Raw genomic sequence first — 21,271 nt, forward strand, 5'->3', positions numbered from 1 at the left:
CTGTAACCTTTGTCTTGCTTTTCTAAGGCAGTGATTGGCTAAAACGAGTAATGAATCATCCAATGTCATTTCTGCAAAAGGAGGAAGAATGCTGTTGCTGTTCCAACGTTGAAAGGTATACTTTGCTTTTGTGTTTGAAATTGAATTCTTCTTCCTCGAGATTCAAAAAAGGCAATTATAGTGAAGAAAGGGGCGCTTATCGAAATTTGTAAACTTCTTCCACTCTATTACAATTTATTCCCCATAGCGCGAAGGAAGGGGCGCTTATCGAAATTTGTAAACTTCTTCCACTCTATTACAATTTATTCCCCATAGCGCGAAGGAAGGGGCGCTTATCGAAATTTGTAAACTTCTTCCACTCTATTACAATTTATTCCCCATAGCGCGAAGGAAGGGGCGCTTATCGAAATTTGTAAACTTCTTCCACTCTATTAAAATTTATTTCCCATAGCAAATTTCTCTATTTTTATTGATTGATATCTTGGCCGAGATGGCCCGTAAACTAGTTTTCCATTTTAGTAACTGAGATTCCAATGGTGCAAACGCTCAATTGGTCCGTAACCAAGTATTACAGAGGAAAAGTAATTTTCTACAATAATGTATAGGTCAATTGCAAGTTTGTTGTTCGACCTAGTTATAGTAAAAACTAATAACGAGGCTGATCATTGTGTTTTTAAGTCTTTTACAATGTCAAGATAAGATTCAAATATAAACCTGTTTTAACTTGTTCATATGTTCATTGTTCATTATATTTTGCCTGACACGATATGCCCAGAGTCCAAAAAAATGTTAATTCTTCCTCAAGACGATTTCCTCAAGCTTTGGACACCTTCCTCAGAAATCAAAGAAACCAAGGGCTATGGGCGTCCATCATTTCCCTCGCAAAATAGTTCCTAATTTAAACTTTATAAAAGTACAAGTGTCATGGTCATGCCTAATTCTTTGTCATTTAATGGAATCCTCGTTTCTCTCATCAGACCTTCAAAATATTTGCAAATTGACATTACCAAACAGTTGAACATCCCAACTCCAGGGCTTTTCAGAGCCACCCAGAGCCACCCAGAGCCACCCAGAGCCACCCAAAGCCACCCAGAGCCACCCAGAGCCACCCAGAGCCACCCAGAGCCAAATAGCATTCATTATTTTGAAAAGTAATTGAAAGGAACTTCAAACATCTTTGATAGCACAATATCAAAGGTTTTTACCTAGAAAAGAAATTGTACCCAGATTTCTTACGTTGAGAAAATATGATCCTTGAGATTGGTTATAGAGGGTTTGGTAAAGAATAAAATGGGTGTATAGCTGACTTTACTTCTTTGCTAAGGAGCTTTTTTCGAAAGTCCTTTGGAGAGGTTGCCTTTTCTCCTTGTAATAATGTTTGCGTGTAGAACAAAAGTTTTGGGTAATAGAGTTCTAAAGTGTGACGTCACAAAAAACTATTTTAAGAATTTTCAAATTTTGCTATGATAGTGGATGTTAATATGGTATTTGTGTAAGAAGAATTGAACTTTGGAAGCCTCAGGGCGTCGTGGCCCCCTCTGCTTCCGAATTTTGACAGATTTTCGTAAAAATTATTTTTCTGTCGGAAAATTCTCAAACTGGTGGGTTAAAAGGAGAAGTAAAACGAACCTTTTAGCGACATAAATTACTTGGACTACAATGGTTGTCGCATTATCGAGAAGCAATTCACTTTTGTAACGAAAATACTAGATTCCCACAAAAACAAAATAATTTCTTAGGATTTACCGATTTCTGCCATAGAGTGATTTGCAGCTGGGATCTTGTCAGTCAAATTACTCTGACAAAAGATCGTTTAGAAAGGTTTTTCACTTATTTTAAAGTTCACTTTGAATTAATATTCTGCAAATCGATATTGACAAAATGCATTATGAACCATTTAGAATGTTGTAATCATTTTCTATTGAATATATAATTCATCATAAACTTAAGTTATATATTTTAAAAATTGACATGTAAGAGTGGGGCTTAATCAGTGGCGCAAATTCATTCTTCAAGGGGGGGGCAATGCCCACAAAAGCAAGCAAATTTGCCCACAAATGATATTAATGCCCACAAATTTTCACAGAAATATCCAAGTTAAGTTCTAGGAATCTTAGGAATACATCAACTGACCTAAGGCTATCAAAGAAAAACTCAAAAATGGACAGAAATGCTTCTCGTTTAGAAGTACTAGGTCTTGGAATGGCCTCTCAGTTGAGTGTAAACAGGCATCTTCCTTGTGCAACTTCAAAAATATCCTGCGCAATTGTAAATAGGCATAATTGTAAATTGTAATAGGATTTAATTAAGTTAAGTTAGGATTTATTTTAGATTGTAAGTATTGAATAATTAGGATAATTTGTTTTTTATAAGAATTTCTGTAAGTATTATAAGTGGAGGGCCCCTTGAAAATCAGCATTGCTGAAGGGCTACCCTCCTTAAACATTTGAAATGAAATGAAATAAGTTTACCGACAAAACAGACAATTTAGCAAAACCCGGGGCCGTTGAAATTTCAACACGGGCCGAGCTTTACTCGGAACCTTGAAGCGGTATTTCAGTTCGGGGCATTTTGAAGTGAAAGCGATTAATTATGAGAAATCTGTTATTTCATTTTCTATAATCAGTTATAATCAGAGATCTCTTTACCCATGGTATGATTGAAGATGTAAACATATCATAAAAAAATCGATGAACCAAAATCCAACTCCACGAGGCTTGAAATTGCACATGTGGGCGGCCGTTTATATGAATTTTGATTGAGACAGAACAACAGCAACAACAGCAAAACGCATGATTTGAAATAAAACATTTCAAGTGTTATATTCTCAATTTCAAATTTTTAGCAAGTAAATACTAACTGAATCATTATTATAAATTCTACTGAATTCTGAATGTAAAATTTTAGTTTCGCTTGCCCTAGTTAATAGTCAAATCAGAATGAACTCGTGTATGTCTAAAGAAAGCAAGAAGAGGGAAAACGCTACAATATAAATCTTTATATACGGCTGGGAATAAGCCACGTAAATCTAGATTCCAGAAAACATAAGAGTTGCGAGAAGGAGAGAAGCTTTAGAAGCAGAAGTTTTGAGAAAGGCCAATTCATAACTTGAAAAGAGAATATAAAGCGCGAAGAATTTAGTGTTGTCTTCTAACTTTCCTTCTTTCTTGACAAAGCGTTAAGACCAAACCAGAGACGATATTGCTTAAAATTCCATCTCTAAAAATTTTCTTCAAAATACAAGGCAAATATCGAGGAAGGCAAATTGGGCAAAATGTAGCCCGGAGGAGGGTTGAGGCGTTGACCAAAGTCTGCGTAACCCAAAGGCCGATTTGAACACTATACTTAAAAACCAAATTGACGAAAACATGTGACACGAGAACCACAACAGCGCTTCGGTCCATCATACCGGAATTTTTTTCATGGGATAATATCGACAGCGTGGAGGGGGAGGGTTGGGGGGGGAGTGGCTTCCACAAGAAATATCTCAAACACCAACATAAAGAAAGGGAAGTTGGTCACTTTTCGACATACATTGATACACCAAATCCCCCCCCCCCCCCAGCGTCACCGTATCATTGCATGATTTTGGCATTTTGTCCTAATTTTTACACTATACAATAAAAATAGTTGAAAGCTTTACAAACGATCTAATAAAAACAACATTAAATGATATAAAAACGAATTAAAGCAACACTACTTTGAAGACGAAATATAAGGGGTCCTAAAACGTGAACTAATCAAAGCAAGTTTAGAATTTGCTTTTAAAGTAAAAGGTTCTTCATTAGTTACATATGTTAGATTATTTATGTCAACGGATAAGCCACCACGAATATATCTAAGATTAAATATTTAAATTGTTTAGATACCACGTATTGTGTGAAATTAACCTTTTCTATTTACAACTCCATAAGTAATTGAGAAAGAAATTTAAGAATCAATCGTTCGCGTATCCTAAAAAATGGAACCTCTTAATAATAGAACAACCTTTGTGCGTAAAAGTAAAGACCAGGCTAATTTTTTGCTTTTTATCCAATGCTTGATGCCCTTGCGAATGTTTGACAAACTTCACAAATAACATGCAATTAAAAAATTTCACTTTGTAAGCTATTAAGGTTAATGAAGGAACATGCAAATTTGAAGGGTATCAAATTTTGTAACAGCCTTTTGCAGAACTTTTCTCGGAAATAACTAGAGAAGCCGCCAAACAAAATCAACTCCAACATGCCACTGAACATTTGTTCTTCTGGAATGTCACGTGCTATAGCCACTGCGAGGAAGAGATAGGCAGTCAGGTATGGTATCAGAATGACGGGAAGAAGAGATGTGAAGTATGACGTCATAAAATCCATACTCATAAGTTCTGCAGAATAATCTTAAATAGCATTAAATAATGAAACAGCGGGTATAAAACATGTAAATCTACATTGTTTGAGGTATAGAAATAACGAGCACAGCCTCGTGTTTTCAAATGAATGTATGAATCAAAATAAAACAGCAGCACTACCTTAGTAAACTTTGGGTCATTTATCCAGGTTAGAAAAATTCAGGGAGCAGTTTCAACTTTATTTGTGACTTGTTTAATTGATTTAGCTATTTTAGACAAGTTGTTGGGACCTTCCAGATGAAATTGCTTGAATTAAAAGATTCTAAGAATAAACCTTCGTTAACATCAAAACTGCAATCAAGCATCAACTGGCCTCTTTTACGTCATACAAGTTCAGTGTTGGTTTCGAGGCATTGGGATATAATGTCTTGATTATTTGAAGAAGATTATTCTAAGCAAAGAAAGGAGTCAGACTGCCAGGGAAACAGGTCGCTACATTTCCATAAATCTTTTCTAGCATCAGACCAAGGTCCTTTTGGTCAGGGCAGAAATAGCTAAGAAATTCCATATTGGTTGTAGTGAATTGTGGATAAAAAACGGTTGCTAGGTATGCAACCTGCTACACACTAAATATTCTACCATATTCAACCTGCTAAGTATTCTACCATTTCTGATAACATCTATTAAGGATAAAAACAATGAATCAAACATGTAAAAATTGATTTGATGTGGTTACCTCCGGCATATCTTGATCAACCAGGGGGTCACTGTCAAAAATCTAAAAGAAGAAACACAAAAATTCAAAATTCAAAATACGAATGTTCAAAGCAAACTGTATTCACACTTTTTCTTCGATAAGAATATGATTCATAAAAATATTGAAAAATGCAATAAACGGATATATTAAGAGTGGAAATCTGGCTCCAATGTTTTCAAAAGTATTTATCTGTCATTTCTTGTGAAATTTAAATTAAAATTCTTAACAATATCCAAATAATGGGAATTTGAATGAATTAAGGATTTGCTTATGCTCAAAATTTAGCGTTTCTTAAAAACATAAAGGCTTCACAAAAAGATGGTGTACCTGTAAAAAAGTATAACTTTCTAGGGTGAGATAGCATTACAGAAAAACGACATGCACAGAAAGGGTAGAAGAAACTGGGTCCAAATTCAGGGATCCTTTGTCAGCAAGCATGACCCTTCCTCATCTGACCTTAATTGATGAATAAAATAGCCGTCTCTCTTTTGTTAATTTCTTCAGTTTTGTTTCCTCTTTGAACTCCATAACAAATGAGCACCGATTGGAATATGTAACAATAGACTAATGTATGATTTTCCAATGGAATTTAAGATTGTTACCGAAGTTTTATAAGACCTAGTGCCATGAAATAGGTTAGAAAATGTTTTTGCTTTTTCGGTAAATATTTATAAATTAAATTTCGATACATTTAGACTGAATCAGGAAAGGTTGAAAACTCACTTCGTCAGGAACATCATTTTGATACGATGAGTCTTGAGGTGAAAAATTAATTTCGGCGGATTCAGCTTCTTTCGAAAGAACAATTTCTGTATTTTTCATGTCATCAAGGCTTTTGACAGGACACTGTGACAAGCTGACAATCAAATGCATTATGAGTCATTTGTTATCAAAATTTCAGGCATATACATTTTATACAAAACATTCATTTTATTATGTGATGATATTTTGACGGCGAGTCTTCTTTAGGAGAAGGGGGAGGAGGGGCTCTTCCCATGCCAATAAACAGGAAAAAGACATAAAGTAAGACAAAATCAGATTTTAAAATAGAAATGAATCGACGTTAACGAACTTATGTAATTTTACGAAAGTTATCAATAAATGCGTCAATAAATGCGTCCCTACTTAGAAATAATTTCTGCGAGATAGAAAATAACGATATTAAACGATTTTGGGGTGCATTGAAACATTTGATTGTCGTAAGAACATAACTAATAATGAGGCTTAAAATAAATAAGCAGGGAGGGCCAGGGGGTGGATTGGAATTTTTGTTGAAACATATCAATCTGGATGGAGGGACTGTCACTGGAAAGCCAAAAACATTTTGATGCGTAAATGTATGATAAGGGCAGCTCACCATAATGCCTTGTTATAATGCTCCAATGCTTCTGCTCTGAGATTCTTCTCTCGCAGGCAGTCACCCAGCGATTGGTGCAGTCTGGCCGTCGGCTGCAGCTCCAGTTGCTTTCGAAGCCTAAAAAATGAAACATTGGGACCGTAAATCACTTCCTGTTATAACGAATTACTATTCTGGTTACCTACTTCGTTATATCGAGAAGCCACTGTATGAATATACATTTACAGAAAGAGTAACTGGAATAAAACGAGAAAGAAATCACAATAAATGAAGATTAAAAGACATTTGTCACGGCTATGATTGGTTTAACATAAAAATTAAAACCGTATTTAGATCCGTTTTTTTGTGAATAAAAGACGCCCGGACGACTGGTAGACAGGGGATGCGCCTTCGGAGCGACAGAGAAACATTTTATTGGTTTGTTCGGTTTGCGAACATGGCACGAAGTTGGACTGCCCCAGACGTCGATGATGCTCCGGAAAATACTTTACCAGAATGGCGAATCATACCAAGACTTTTGCAAGAATAAGAGAAATTGAATGGCTAAGGGGCAGGAGAAGTGTATTCCTCCCTTAATATCGCAGACACCTTGCTACATGATCTCGGTCTTCGTCTTTTGTTTCAATTGTCTCCACTACACATCAATCTGAGGTGAATAGAATGCAATGAAAAATCGCGATTCGAACCGTTCGAACGATCTTCTCGCATCGTAAAAGTATCATCATAATATCAAAAAAGTACAGAGAAAAAATCCTTGGGAAAGTCTTACACGACAATGGCGGACTCAAAATGTCTTGCTTTCATTAATATTTCGACAAGCAGATACGCAGCGGGTAGAAATGATGGGTTGTTGGCCAGAGCTTTTTCCAACATCGTTTTGGCCTGCAAAAAAAGTCCGGTGTAAAAAGTAAGAGAAGATTTCGGGAACTTTGTCTAAAGTTAAAAGTTCTTAGAACAAATCAGGCTTTGTCCTCCAACAGGGAGGGGGGCTAAATTGCTTCTTCAATTGAGGCTTATAACAACGTGTTTGACTTTGACCTTCAACTAGCAAGGGAGGGGCTTGCATACTTGGGCAGGGGGGGCATTAGCCTTCCCTAGAGCCACCCTTGATATAGATAGCTATAAAATGTTCGATTTGAGAGGAATAACGCAATTATCAAGTAGTCAAATTACCAACCTTTAAGGCGTACATCGGAGTTAAAAAAAACATCCAAAATAACCCTTTCTCAAAAAAATTATCACAGGGTTGCAACATGGTATGCTGTCTTTAATTATATGGGTACATGATTTAAGAAAACGTCTGTGTTAAGAAAAATCTTAGAATTGATTTTGTTGTGCAGCAAATATTCTCTCGGCTTAATCCATTGTTTTGAAAAATCCGGTAGAAATGTTGAAGAATTCACACACGAGTATACTTAGTGACTACACTTAATAGCTTTCACAAAAACATCAGAAAATGTGCACTTTAGCGAGGTCAAATTGAAATTCGTTGATATGATTGAAGTTTATGAGGATAGGCCTACCTTATCGGTTCCTTGAGCATCTTTTTTCAAAACTTGTGCGTAGAGCTGTTGATTGGAGAAGATGTCAATTAAATAACAATTATTCTTAAGTAGCAGGTTTCAAAATGGCATTGATACCTCTATTTGTTTCTATCAAGCTTTCAAATGTAGTTTTTAGGACACTGAGAAGCTGTGTTTATCGAGCAGTGCCCTGAATTGGTCTTTCCTCTCGATGTGACCACACCTCGTGATTCCTTCGCTTCACTCTAACTGAAAGTTTGGTTACAGAAGGGACAAGAACACTAGATTCTTCAATCGTCCATGACACTAGCTACTGAGCGATTCTCATGCCTACTAATTGTAAATTGTAGATTTTAATCTTTTTTCACGGCCCCCTGAAAAGCGGCCTTTGCCAATGGGGTTACCGTGAATAAAGAATGAAAAATGAAATGAAAAGAAATTTTTTAAGGTTCAATGATTTTAATGAGACCATTAAAGGAAGAAACAAAGTTGCCAGAAGGTTAAAACTGAACAGATATAGTCAAAGTAGCACCGGTCGATAGCTTTAAATTTAGTTAGAAAATACTTGTAAAGAATACTTCGAACCAGCTGTTTAACAGGGGAATTCTAAATGCACTGACTGTTAAGAAGACATTTGGAATTGAAATTTTTACTTGTCGTCTAGAAGTCTCCACCATAAGATGTCCATTAATAGAGGTGTTCGTTTCGCTTTTAGAGAGCAAAAAGGAATCGTTGACAACGCTTAATAACTAAGTCCAAATCAAATACAACGGTTTAACAAGCAGGCATGGGTATACTTACAGTGAGTGTCCTGGCATTTGTGCCAATCGTTTTGAGTGCGTTTCGTGCAATGGTCATTGCCTCTCTTTGCTGCCAAAATGACAGGTAACAATCCACCAAACCTATGTAACATAATAACACCGTAAACTAAGTTTTCCTATGTTAGCAAAGCAAAGGACGAACTAACGCATAAATCCAACTAAAAGAGGCTTGCATAGAATAGAGGCTATAGAACCCTCCACTGCAAAACTAATGAAACTGCGACAAAATGAAATCTATTTTCAATGTTTTCCTTTTTGCCAGTCGTTAAATTGTATTGAACTTGACGATTTGCGGCCGTACTACATACTTTCATCGTTAATTTAATTTATAATTGCTAGATTTACTCCATTAGTCGCAAAAATGCTACTGAATTGAAATGATAGGCGTTCAGGTTGTTGTAGCGTCATTAAAGTTGGGAATGGCGAAACAAAGGCTCGTAGAGTGAGACTACAAAAATACCTTGATATGCTTCGAAATATGTAGGCGCTAAGCGAATAGCCTCTCTATAGTGCATCAAAGCCTCGTTTTGTTTATTCAATGATTGGAGCAATGAAGCTGCAAAATACAGAACATAGAAGACATGTGAATGCCTGTATGGTAATTAACTGACCTAATACAAAATGCTGAAAATCCATTCAAACACTCGGAACAACTTTAGGCCTGGAGTAATGGTATGCACACGAATGCAGCCTATCTATAAGGAAATATAATCCTTATTCTCATCGCTACAATGTGCCATGACTGTTTAATGCTAATGCTGTGCCTTTTCGTGTGATAATGTCCGAATGCTTTTTGAACAAACAGTGCAGCGGAGTCCTACTTGGAAAAAACACTTCTTTTAAATATCTACTAACTTCATCATAGCAATGGTTGAAATGGCAGGACATATTTGTGTGGAATATTTGTTTATTTTATTGTTTGTTTGTTTGTTTGTTTGTTATACAACAAAATATTTATTGCCAAGCCGATCTCTTAAAACATATTGTGTCGGAAAAAACAGTATCTGACACTCACCTTTTAGCAATAAAGCCTGAACATTTCTCGTATCGATCATATGAGCCTTGGAAAGATTTGAAATAAATTACCGAAGACTTTGTACATAATGCAGTCAGGTATATTTTGTGCAGAAATAAAGACATCCCAATCAGGTAGAATGAAAATGAAAAGGTATCAGCTAGAATGTAGCTACTGTTTCTGTATTTTATGATGATAGACAAAGATATATATACATGAAATTTTTATAAACATAAAACGTTACCAAAAACGATGATTTCAACGAAAATAGCCTTTGAAGGAAGGTGAAGTCGCAAAGAAGGTTTATATCAAATCGGAGGAGGATAGTTGGATTTGCCAAAGTAAAATCAAATCTTGGTTAATTCAACCATAGTTAGAAACCAAAGTCCTTCTAGTAACTATGCATTAACCTGGGTCAGATCCGGGTTAATTGTCTTAATAGGGTTTACCGATCACTTTAATTACGTGTGGGTTGTACACAAAACTCACATTTGTTATATATAGACTTCAACAGAATTAGTTAACCACGAACTTAAGCTAGAATGACATCGAAGCCATGAATTTATTCTTACCTTTTGAGCGAAATAAACTGCTCTAGTTTTTCTATTAGTACAAGTGCAATATTGGGCCATTGCTATCCATGGTTCTGTTTTTATTTGACTGACTCGCGTTAAATCCTGAGCAAGACTGAAAAACAAGAATACATTTGAATATATCCTAGCTGATAGAGAATCTTCACAATTACATTAAGTCAGACTAACTTTTCAAGCAAGATTTCGGCGCTTCTTAAATATGTTTAATCTGAGCCCGTTTTTCTATTTAACATTACTGGCAAATTCTAAAAAGCAAAATCAAGCAAAAATGGAAGAATCAAGCAAATCAAGCAAAATAGAAAAAATTGAATGAAAAAATTCACTTAAAGCGACATTTGAAAAATCAAATATTTGCTGTTGGCTCCTTTTTTAAATATTGTTTTTCTAGTGATTAATTTTGGCACAAAAACTTTATGTCAAAATAGCACAGCCGAGATGAAACATTTGCAATCACGATTTTAAACTGGAACTCAGCTTGAAAATGAGGCTATTATATGAACGTCAAACTACAAGAGTTTAAAATACCCTTATATGTAACTGCTTATTTACTCTAATATAAACTAGAGCGAATTGCAACAAAGTTCTGTAAACTCACGTTTCAAGTTCGCTGGTTTCAAAATCTTCGGCTAATATGTGGGAATAAATGTCCATACCTTGAAGACAAGTCGGATCCAGCGCCCTTATCTGCGTGTGTAAAACATAGATTTATAGAAACACATCCACCTTGAAGAATTGATTTATGCAAGTTTCTTATGAAATGCCAGCTTACTTCCGTATACTTTTACATGGTCGTCGGCTAACTTGGGAGATAATGTTTAAAAACTTAAAATTGAGCTGCAAAATCTTTCAAAGGAGAAAAGTTTTATAAATCAAATCTACGTACCCTCTTGTAACAATTAACCGCGTTAACTTTGTCCCCAGATCTCCAACACGATTCTGCCTGGCAACAAAGGACGCTGACGCTGTCTCTAAGTACCTAAAATACATATCACTTGCTAACATCTCCGAAATGGTGGGTATTTTGATAAATGCTTTCACACAGAAGAAAGACTGAGATTGCTAATTACAACCTCACAGTTAAATGACTGAAATTTGGTGATATGAAGAGGTAGCTTCTAGAGTGTGACGTCATAAACTATATTTCATTTACTTTTTACTTTTGACCACATAACTTCAAAGGACGCCAAATTCACAAAAATTGGTTAAATATGATTAATATTGGATGAGGTAGGACCAATGAAAGATTTGATGGTTGCTAACAGATGACTTTTATTTTGGCTTAGTCCACAGATATTTTGACCAAGAGTAAACAACAAAGATTTAATAAGGAAAGAACCTGTCCTCGTGTGGCTATATCTTAGCCAATTTGAATACAGAAAACTGACTGATGTGGTACTTCATGATGCTTTTTCTGGCTATGTCACTCAAATTCTAAAATTCTAAACATAGATTTATGTCATCACTTTAAAACGCTATTCTGCAAACTACAGTGCATAAATATCAATGGTCTGCTTTCTTTGTCAAAAGATTATGAAATTGTGACGGCACAACACAACGTGAAACGCCATAAAGCATTGAATAAACGAATCCCGCTTCCACGTGAACAATACCCAAAATGCTTGCAAACCCCCATTAAAATGGCTCAGTGATATTGCACGGTAATTTGTCCTTTTTATATGTTGAATTAATATAACAATTGACCAGTGGAACTTTTTTCCTCCAAATGAATAAAAATATACCAATCTAAGATTTACGAAGAAATCTTACTTTTAAAAATTCACTTACCTTCGTCTCTAAGTTTCTGAAGACTTGCGCAGCTTCTGAAATATCACAGATAAATAATATATAAGGTTTCTGATAATATAAATTACTGTTTACCGGTCTTTCGTAAATTGCTCAATAGGGCAGAGCTGTACACGCTCGGTGCATAGAACAGGGAAGTTTTTATTCCGAGTTCCACACTTAATGCGATCATTAGGAAACAGGCATAAGATTTCTGATACGTAAAATGATATATTGATTTCTCAAAGAGACTTTACTGTCTAGCAGCTGAATGACAAGAGTCCACTAATTCCACTAATCATATGCCATTTAGTTTAACCACAAATATTACATCAATAGGTTCCATTTCAATTACTTCCATCGCAGTAGACCTCGTTGATGTTTCTGCTTCAGTATGCAAGGTGCATCGTGAGGTATTACAGGGAAATGCCGAAAAGGTGGCACAACATATCGAATAGGCATTATTTAGCAATTAATCACAGCTATACCTAAAAGCACTTACTTGTATGTTTATTGAGTGAAGCAAATGATTGGCCTTTCATAAAAGAAGATATCCTGTAGCAAAAATGAACAGATCAAATATATTTTCTAGTTGCAGAAACTTAGAGCCTTATCAATGTAATATTAACCCATTCAGTTAAAATTGCTTGAGTTTGGCATAAAAACCTAACCTGCCGCAATTGTGAGGTAAAGGTAAACTATTTACTCTGGAGTTGGGAATAATTGGAAGGTTTGAATAAACGAGAGGGAGGTCATAGGCAGGTCCAATATTTAACGAAGCGGGGGTTTTAATAAAAGAAGGAGTCTACGTTCAAAACATTATGTAAACTAAAAGTTGGTTTCTTCTGCCTAAACCTTGTCGAGCAAACAGTAGTTAATCGAATGAAAGTATCTTGATTACAGATGAGCACAGCAGTTTGAAATTTACAGTGAAACAATAGAACGTCAATACGTCCCAATTTGGTCGAATGCTTTGTCAGTTAATCAGTTTGTCAGTTCGAAAAAATTAAAACAATAAACAGGGGAGGGCTCCCTTTTTCCCCAACTGCAGAGGAAAACTCTAAATGCAACGCTCAGGCTTTTTTCGTTCATGTTACATCATGAAACTTCTCATTTTGGTATCCTACAATGCCTGCTTAAAGTCTTGGAAAACTGACGTCAATTTCCAAGGTCAAAATCAATCATCCCCCTCTCCCCTACAGAACAATGTTGGTTTACTATCAAACAGGTTAGGATTTTAGGAAGCATTTTCTTTTGCGCTTCTTCTATGATATTTCTCTAAATTATCAACATTGTTTTAGGGGGAAGGGGGCGGAAGTAGTAATTTTCTTTTCATGAATGCAGCGTAAATTGCTAGGTGTTCGAAGTACTTTTAGCAGGCATTGTAGCTTTACTACACAATGTTTCAAAAATCGGTAATTCGGACTTACCATTCAGGTATGGCACCAGCAGCACTTGACTGTGGCATATTCAAAAGTGACAAAACCTCTTGCAGTGGAACACCGAGAAAGAGGACATTTGTGATGGCATCCAATGCGAAAGGACAGGCCCTGCAAAGTATAAAAAAGCTCCCTCTTCATGAGTTGGAAACAGGTAGGAACATGAAGAGTATTAAAAAAATATGTAGCACAGTGAAACCCTATAAGACACTCATTGAACCAGAACCACAGTTCGTTATAGCCGTGGTGTCTAAGAGTATGTTTTTAACATGATTCGCCTGCGCGAAGACACTTTTGCTGCCAAATTGATTGTGAGTTGACGGAAGCTTGTTTGTAGCCTGATTCAATGAAGCTTCGTTGACTGAAGCTCACGTGCGAGTATTGAAACTTGAATAAATTTTTAGATGCTTTAGCGAAAACCCCTTATGCTATGGCCTAAGGACTTGGAGGCGAGTTTAGACATATCTGCCATTTTCGAAAGGTCAAACAGCCAAGGAAAGATCAAAGAGATTAAATGCGTTTTTATGAATCTTAAATTCTGTCTCTGATATTCAAGTAAATTAGGGTTGGCTTGAACATAGAAAGGGCTTGAATAAAGGGGGCTTGAGTAAAGGGTGGGCTTTAATAAAGGGTGGGCCTGTTTAAAGGGTGGGCTTGAATAAAGGGTGGGCCTGAATAAAAGGTGGGCCTGAATACAGGTTGCGCTTGCATGCGGTAATATGGTAGCATAGGGCTCTTTGCTCAGGTTGTTCAATTTGAGAGTCCTTTTTCAAAAAGCTACCTTTTAGTAACTAACATTACGAAAAATGAAGTGAGATTAATGAGTTGAAGAATGATTAAAGATGCATATATCATGCACAATTTTTCAATATATGTGTTTTCGAGCCGCGAATAAACGAGTTCGTCTTCCGGTACTTTTGAATTTTCATTGGTCTTCATTAACCCGTCAGTGAAAAACGCCCAGTCCAAGAGCTGGTTGCGATAAAGACCAAAGTTATTTTCCAAATACGGTGGCACCAATTCACTTAACTCCTTCATTTGTAGCGGAGGCAGACAAAAATCGAGTCTTACCTGAGAACCTCTTTATAACACGTTATTGCAGATCTACAATTAAAGAATAATCTCTAAACATTTTATGAAGAAATCAAAGCAAAACAAGGAAACCAAGTTCACAATATTTTTCATATCATTCTTCCCAGGCCTACTTGCGTTGGAAATGCAAGCAATTGAAAGCAACCACAACTAGCTTTAGGATTCACATGGCGTACAAAATTATTTGTATGTTCCATTTTAGTATCCAAAGTCGCTTTAGTCTACTTACCAAAGCAAAACTTTCTCGAAGCTACGTTAAACACTAAGGATGTGAGCGAAACGGTTGTGCCATTGAGGTAGGCAAGACAGAAATGAAAAATGATAAGCGACAAAATGAGTGCGATGGAAAAATACATAAGGAATGGTGAAATCCGTGAATGAAAGGTTAGGGAATCAGCATAGAAGGATTGAGATGAATCCACAAGTGAGTAAAAAGAGAGAAAATAACTCAATAAAAAGAAATACGAGAAGAGACGCTCATGGTAAACGGGGGAAAAGAAGATTAATATTGAAGTAGAAAAATGACATAAGAGGGGGCATGGACATAAAATGAAGTGGATGAGTGAATAGAAAAGAGTCAATAGGGTTCAATTTTGCCCCCTATAGCAATAAATTGGCTTAGAAGAAAAACCTCTATTAATTTTACCTTTCCATTCCTTGCTTTTGGTACAGCTTGGCTAGCGCAACGTTCACTTTTGGCGACCTCTGTTTTAGCGAAATACCCTCGAGCTGTCAAAAATTTGAATACGTTGAAAATAAATGAAAGTCGTAACAGTTGTAACAGATAACTTCCTGTTGGATTCTCCTATCAACAAGTAATTAACAAATGATAAACCTTAAGCAACATATGCAAAATAATGGCGGAGAGCTCTTTAATCAACAAATTAATTGAATAAAATCATTAAAACTAAATGTTATTATTGACAACTAGTAGCCTTTAATTCTCTTAAACTTTGAAATTGTCAAGTATCACAATGACGTTGCAGAGGTTGACCACCTGGTTTAACAACCATACCAGTTATGCGCTCGCGTTTTTTATTGGCCTATTTCGATCCACAACTGGGTATATATTTTTCTATTTTCATCATAATATCCCTTGTCAAAAATACGAATTTTTCACCTAACTCAAAGATGTACTGCTGGATATACGCTGGCTTCTGAAACCATACAATACTGATTTTAATTTGGCTTGTCAAAAGCTTACCCGAACCTTGATACCCCGATTCCTACCTTACCAGGACATTATTACAAATGTTCAACCGAAACATAGGACCACCTTAGAGCCTGGTAGCCAGATGTCACAAATCAACAACTTGATCACAGTATTATTAGCCAGTATACATAATGATTTTTTTACCCAAGTTTTTGATGTAAAAGACATTATCTCAAAAAGAACTCACAATAGAAATCGCATCTCGGAACTCTCGAAGCTTCATATGACATTGGTAAATCTTGAACTTTAACTCGACTTCTGAATCTACGGCCTAAAATGAAAAAAGTCTACAAATGTAGAAACATTGAGTTGAGCATTGATCTGGAAACTTCCGTTCCAGCAACTATGTGCCTAGTTTACATGAATGGTGATAATACAGAAAAAAACATATCTAAAGATGATGACTCATAACGGGTCATCCTCTATATCAACTAAGGCGATGTCACTGATATGTTAGGCTCTACAATGGGACGCTCGCAGGACAGCGCCCAGATCTGGTCACACGAGCAGTCAATCGCACGGGCAAGACCGAAGCAGTGCGTGAAATTGTTCATATAAAATCTTTTGAAAACGATATGATTGCTTCAAAAGGCAATGGCGATTCTAGATTTGTCCCTTAACGATCGTGTCATGCGCCTAAACCTGTCCTAGTTTTTCATTGTGGTTAAATCGTATGGTACATTTCAAAGAATTCATTTCTTCATGAATTGAAAGTGGAAACTTATCTCGAAGGCACCTGCAAAAACGGACCCAGCCCCCCCCCCCCCCAAACAGAATTTGATGACTTGCTTCCTTAAACATTTTGATTATTTCCGTACTCTTGTTACTTTTGGTGAACACATGTCAAGTCTTCTAATAAAATGTGGTCGATCGATTTTTCATATTTGTCAAAAATTCTCTTGTTTCTTATTTTCAACTGGCTCCACAAAACATTTTAAGTGCACGATTGACAGCTCACGTGAAATGTTGAAGGTGAACGGCCTATATGGTATGAGAGAATCAACTAGTGTGGATGGACAAGAAGGGAACGAGTGTGACTCCTTGCAGTGCTGTCAGAAGGAAATTCATATTGAGGGGGGCTCCCTATTGTATTGCTTCCCCTTCAGTACACTGTTTAATGGAAAAATATTACAATTTGACAATAATTGGGGGGATCCAGCCCCCAGCCCCCAGCCCCCTCCATTTCTGACAGCCCTTCCTTGAGTTACTTGATTTGATGGCATAGACAATGGATTGGATGGCCTAGACAATGGATTGGATGGCCTAAATATCCTGATCAGTTATTCATTTCATGATAGACTAAGCTCCCAAGTATTGATAAACCATCACAACATCTTTAACAAAATATATTGTAACAACCTATAAAATTATGTTTATAAACATATAAAATGACTAGCTAGCTGAAGTAGGACCAATTGTTTAAAGGTTAAACAAATCTTATTGAAGATCTCTTACATGTCAGCTTCCTAAGAAAGTTGCTATCAAATGTAAAAATAGATTGTGCTAATATAAAGTTTCAGAAGATCTGCTGCAAAAAATCTGACAAGAGCACTTCAATTTGAAAATACATGATCAGAAATTGCAGAAACACTTCAAAAACGATGTTATAAACCTGCAGAGATGTTGTCTTTGGTTTAATTTTGACAAGTATTCTTCTTTGCCTCAATGCTTCATTGTAGTAGTGCTGAAAACCAGTAAACATAATGAATATCAGAGTATAAAAAAAGGTAATAATCCAAAAAACCTAAGTGCATACTTTCAAGTTGCAACTAATAGAGTACCAAAGTGATGACATCACAAAATTCTATTTTTAGAATTTTTCATTTTTGATCCCATAACCTGAAAGAGCATCATGAAATACCTCTAAATGTGCAAAATCAGTAGAATGTTGTGTTACAAATTGGAGGAGATATGGCCACATGAGCACGGGCTCTTGCCCCATGAAATCTCTATAATTTTGTCTTGGTTCATAACTTTATGAACCAGGCCAGAATTACATCAATCCTTTAGCAAACTTGAAGTTCTTCATTGGCCATATCTCGCACAATTTTGAATATATCTTACTGATTTTGCATATTAAGAAGTTTTTTATGCCGTTCTTTCAGCGTATGTGGTCAAAATTCAGCAATTCTAAAAATAGATTTTTGATGATGGCACACTTTGGTCCTCTATTGTGAGTAGAAAACAAGGATTGTCATTTAGTTAGAAGTTACACTAATGTTTGAATTTTCTAAGGCAAAATCGAGTTATTGCAGCACTGCAACTTGTGCTCTAGATTCAAAACAAGTACTAGTGCTGTGGATTTAAACCCAGATTTGTAATTGTATCTTGATACTTCTTCTCTTCTCACACTTTTGTAACAGGACTGGGAAAGCTAAATACCATAAATCCTCAAATTGCCCCCCCCCCCCTTCAAATAAGCCCCCACCCTAGAACTACAAATGTTCAATAAGCCCCCCACCCTTTCAAATAAGCCACACTGCTACCGTAAATTCTCAAATTGGACTGCTCAATTTGATAATTTTTGCCATCTGAGGTTGCCTTGGTGTTTTATTGACTTGCCACAACAAATTCATACTTTTGGTAGAAATTAATCAAATGCTCATAAAGAAATTCCTACTAAAATTTAAACGAGGTCTTTCAATAATGTCTTCTTAATGTCTACAGTAAATTTATAAGCCACCCCACCCCCCTTTGTATAAGCCTCTCCCTTGAATAAGCCTCATCCAAAAATATCAAAACTAAATAAGCCCTCAGGGGGCTAATTTGAGGATTTACGGTACAATAGCAAAAAGAACTGGCCACCTGTTCCCATCATCCTGCAGGGTCAGGACAAGTTTCAAAGACTAAGTTACACAGCAAGATTTTTTCATCAGATATATGTCAGACATTGATACTTTCAAAGAAATAACAAGATAGCTAATTCATTTCCTTTTAATTTCAATTAATTTAAGGAGGGCTTTGCAAAAAAGTAGGGGGTCATGGCCACTATGACCTCCCCCCTCCAGTGGAAAATTCACAAGTGTTTTGAAAAATAAAGTGGGCAAAACAAAAAATATCATAATATGATACCTCAGCTCTTCTGAACTCCTCATCAACATAAAATGCATCTCCATAGTAGACAAGGATTTCATATTTCTTCAAAATCATTGAGAAGTCAGACTTGTCTGCCGATCTGAATTCAGGCAATGATATAAGTAGACTTGCCTATAAGAGAACAGAGCAAAAAGATATTGCAAATCCTGTTGAGTAACTGCAGGTGAGAAAAATTTTGGTATCAGCTAAGCAGAGTTTACACACGAAGAAGAGCCTAGTGTTTGATTGACATACTGTTAGGTCCATGGGCAGAAGTTTGAGCTGACGACTGCAAAATTTACAGTAAAAATAGAAAATAGAATTACAATTGAATTTATAAAATCTGATATCTGGTGCTACAAAAATGAGAGATGTAATTATTTTTTCACAAGATACATATGATAAAAAATTACTTTGAATTAATCAATGTTGCTACTACATATTGCTGCAAATGAATAGGACTTTTACCATTAGATTCGGCCATTTTTACAACAACAAGATTATCACTAAGCACTCTTACGATTGTTTGTTACGATTATGTTACGATTATAACATGTTAAAACTTAAACAAGGCATGGACAAGATCAAAAAGCATCAATTTTACCATAAAAATGAAAATTCAACATGTTATACAGTTGTACCTAGTGTTTGTATTGGCATGCAATGTTAGAAATATTTGTATGACATGTTATGACCTGTTCCTTCTTTGAAAGAGAGGATGTTTGACTGAAATTTATTGTTTAAACAAAAACAAAGCTTGGCCAAAGAATCCAAAAACTGTTTGCTATTCTTCTCTAAATTGAATAAAGGAAATAGATTATCACAGATGCAGGGGATAGATTATCATAGATGCAGGTTTATTGCAAATTCTAGGGCCTACAAACATCAAAAGCCTGTGCAAAAACAGGGCCTAATTTCAAAATTTGTTTGAAAACTGTTAGTCCTGCAAATTAGGGCATTGTGCAAACACAAAATCTTATTAAAGAACTTAGGCTGGGTTTAGCTTTGTAAATCAATCAACGCCTAAATTTCCTTTTTACTGCTTATTACGTCGATTGTAAATAATAAAAACCAAAGAAAATATAATGATTTAATTTAAGGAGCAGCTATTAAAGAAAAGAATAAACCTATTTAATGAAAAAAGGACAAATTTAGTAGAAGTTAGACCTATTGGGTGAGTGTCATCAATAATGGAACATTCCAATTCATGCAACTCGATTCAGACAGCTCGGCACTGAAGTTTCAAAGCTAAACAAATAAAATATTTTTTCATTTCTATCCCCCTGTTATGCATTTTACTCCCATTCGATACTTCTCCTCTCTTATTATAGATCGTCTATGAATGATAGAAAAGAGATTTTTCTCCTGACAAAAATCTTTCGCAAAAAAATTATCGCCATGTACAAAGCAGCTGTTGAGATTGGCAAATCTCTAGGCCTGGACCAATAGTTGGACGACCACAACAAAACATTGAAGATGCGCAGTAATAAATCAAATAACCTTACCAGACATTTTATATCTGCGTGGAGTCCATTTTCGTGCATTAATCTGACTTGTTCAATCAGTCCCATTTTGATAAATAATATCGTAAAAGCTTCGCTTTAATTTCGGCCTCTGCACAAGTCACGAATCGCGCTCAAAAATCAAAACCAGAAAATGTTGCAGTACAACTACAACAACAAAATCCCTTTTCCGAAGCTTTTTCATACCAGGGCTCGCCACAAGTCCCTTTAGGGGTGGCCAGGGGTCATCAGGCACCCCCAAAAGCTGCAGTGGACCGCTATTTCATGGGCTCTACATTTCATGGGCCGGTAAAGAACACCAGGGGCTACAAGGAACCGCCAGTGGCTCCAACCCTTTAATTTTCTACAAGCTTGTTCAACATATTTGCGAAACGATTTCTTTAATTTGCAACTATTTCGTCCAAGGTTTTTAAGCGGAGGGCGGAGGATGGGATTAACAGGTCTGAAAGCATATTATTATTGTTGCTAAATGAAGCATTGTTCGTATCTGAAATTGAGGATAAACCCAAACGGCGACTAAACTGTTCTTTCCGGCCAAACTGATCTTCCTAATTCCACATGTTGTTTTATATGTGTATATGTTTATAAAGTGTCTACAAATGGCTGATGTCTATAAGCTGTATTTTGATAAAGCTTAATAGACTTAAGTACAAATAGCTTAAGGTTCTGAGCAGGGAATGGACAAGAAAAGTCCACTTTTCCCCACCATAAAGCCGATGCACTAGCCTTACCTTAGATACCTAAGAGAGGGGAA

The 21,271-nt window shown here is 36.1% G+C and overlaps 1 protein-coding gene across 1 annotated transcript; it reads right to left on the reverse strand.

Moving 5' to 3' along the window:
• Positions 1 to 1,758: 1,758 nt before the first annotated feature.
• Positions 1,759 to 20,701, reverse strand: LOC135684035 (anaphase-promoting complex subunit 7). Its single transcript, XM_065199481.2, has 21 exons — positions 20,500 to 20,701; positions 18,992 to 19,126; positions 17,532 to 17,603; positions 16,107 to 16,190; positions 15,353 to 15,435; positions 14,686 to 14,718; positions 13,606 to 13,725; positions 12,678 to 12,730; positions 12,179 to 12,213; positions 11,277 to 11,369; positions 10,989 to 11,077; positions 10,373 to 10,487; positions 9,801 to 9,846; positions 9,246 to 9,341; positions 8,766 to 8,866; positions 7,965 to 8,009; positions 7,211 to 7,323; positions 6,442 to 6,558; positions 5,808 to 5,940; positions 5,064 to 5,105; positions 1,759 to 4,270 (listed from the first exon to the last, which is right to left on the reverse strand). The coding sequence occupies exons 1-21, from the start codon at positions 20,563 to 20,565 to the stop codon at positions 4,262 to 4,264; spliced, it is 1,680 nt and encodes a 559-aa protein (XP_065055553.1). The 5' UTR covers positions 20,566 to 20,701; the 3' UTR covers positions 1,759 to 4,261.
• Between the last annotated feature and the right edge of the window lie 570 nt (positions 20,702 to 21,271).

This window comes from Rhopilema esculentum, chromosome 7, assembly GCF_057945365.1.
Source record: "Rhopilema esculentum isolate cy_ngs chromosome 7, ASM5794536v1, whole genome shotgun sequence".
Lineage (NCBI taxonomy): Eukaryota > Metazoa > Cnidaria > Scyphozoa > Rhizostomeae > Rhizostomatidae > Rhopilema > Rhopilema esculentum.

Coding starts and splice junctions, on each gene's coding strand:
- LOC135684035 (XM_065199481.2), bottom strand. CDS start 20,565: ATGGGACTGATTGAACAAGTCAGATTAATGCACGAAAATGGACTCCAC. Junction 19,127..20,499: donor ACGCAGATATAAAATGTCTG/GTAAGGTTATTT, acceptor GTTCTCTTATAG/GCAAGTCTACTTATATCATT. Junction 16,191..17,531: donor CAAAGACAACATCTCTGCAG/GTTTATAACATC, acceptor TTTTCATTTTAG/GCCGTAGATTCAGAAGTCGA.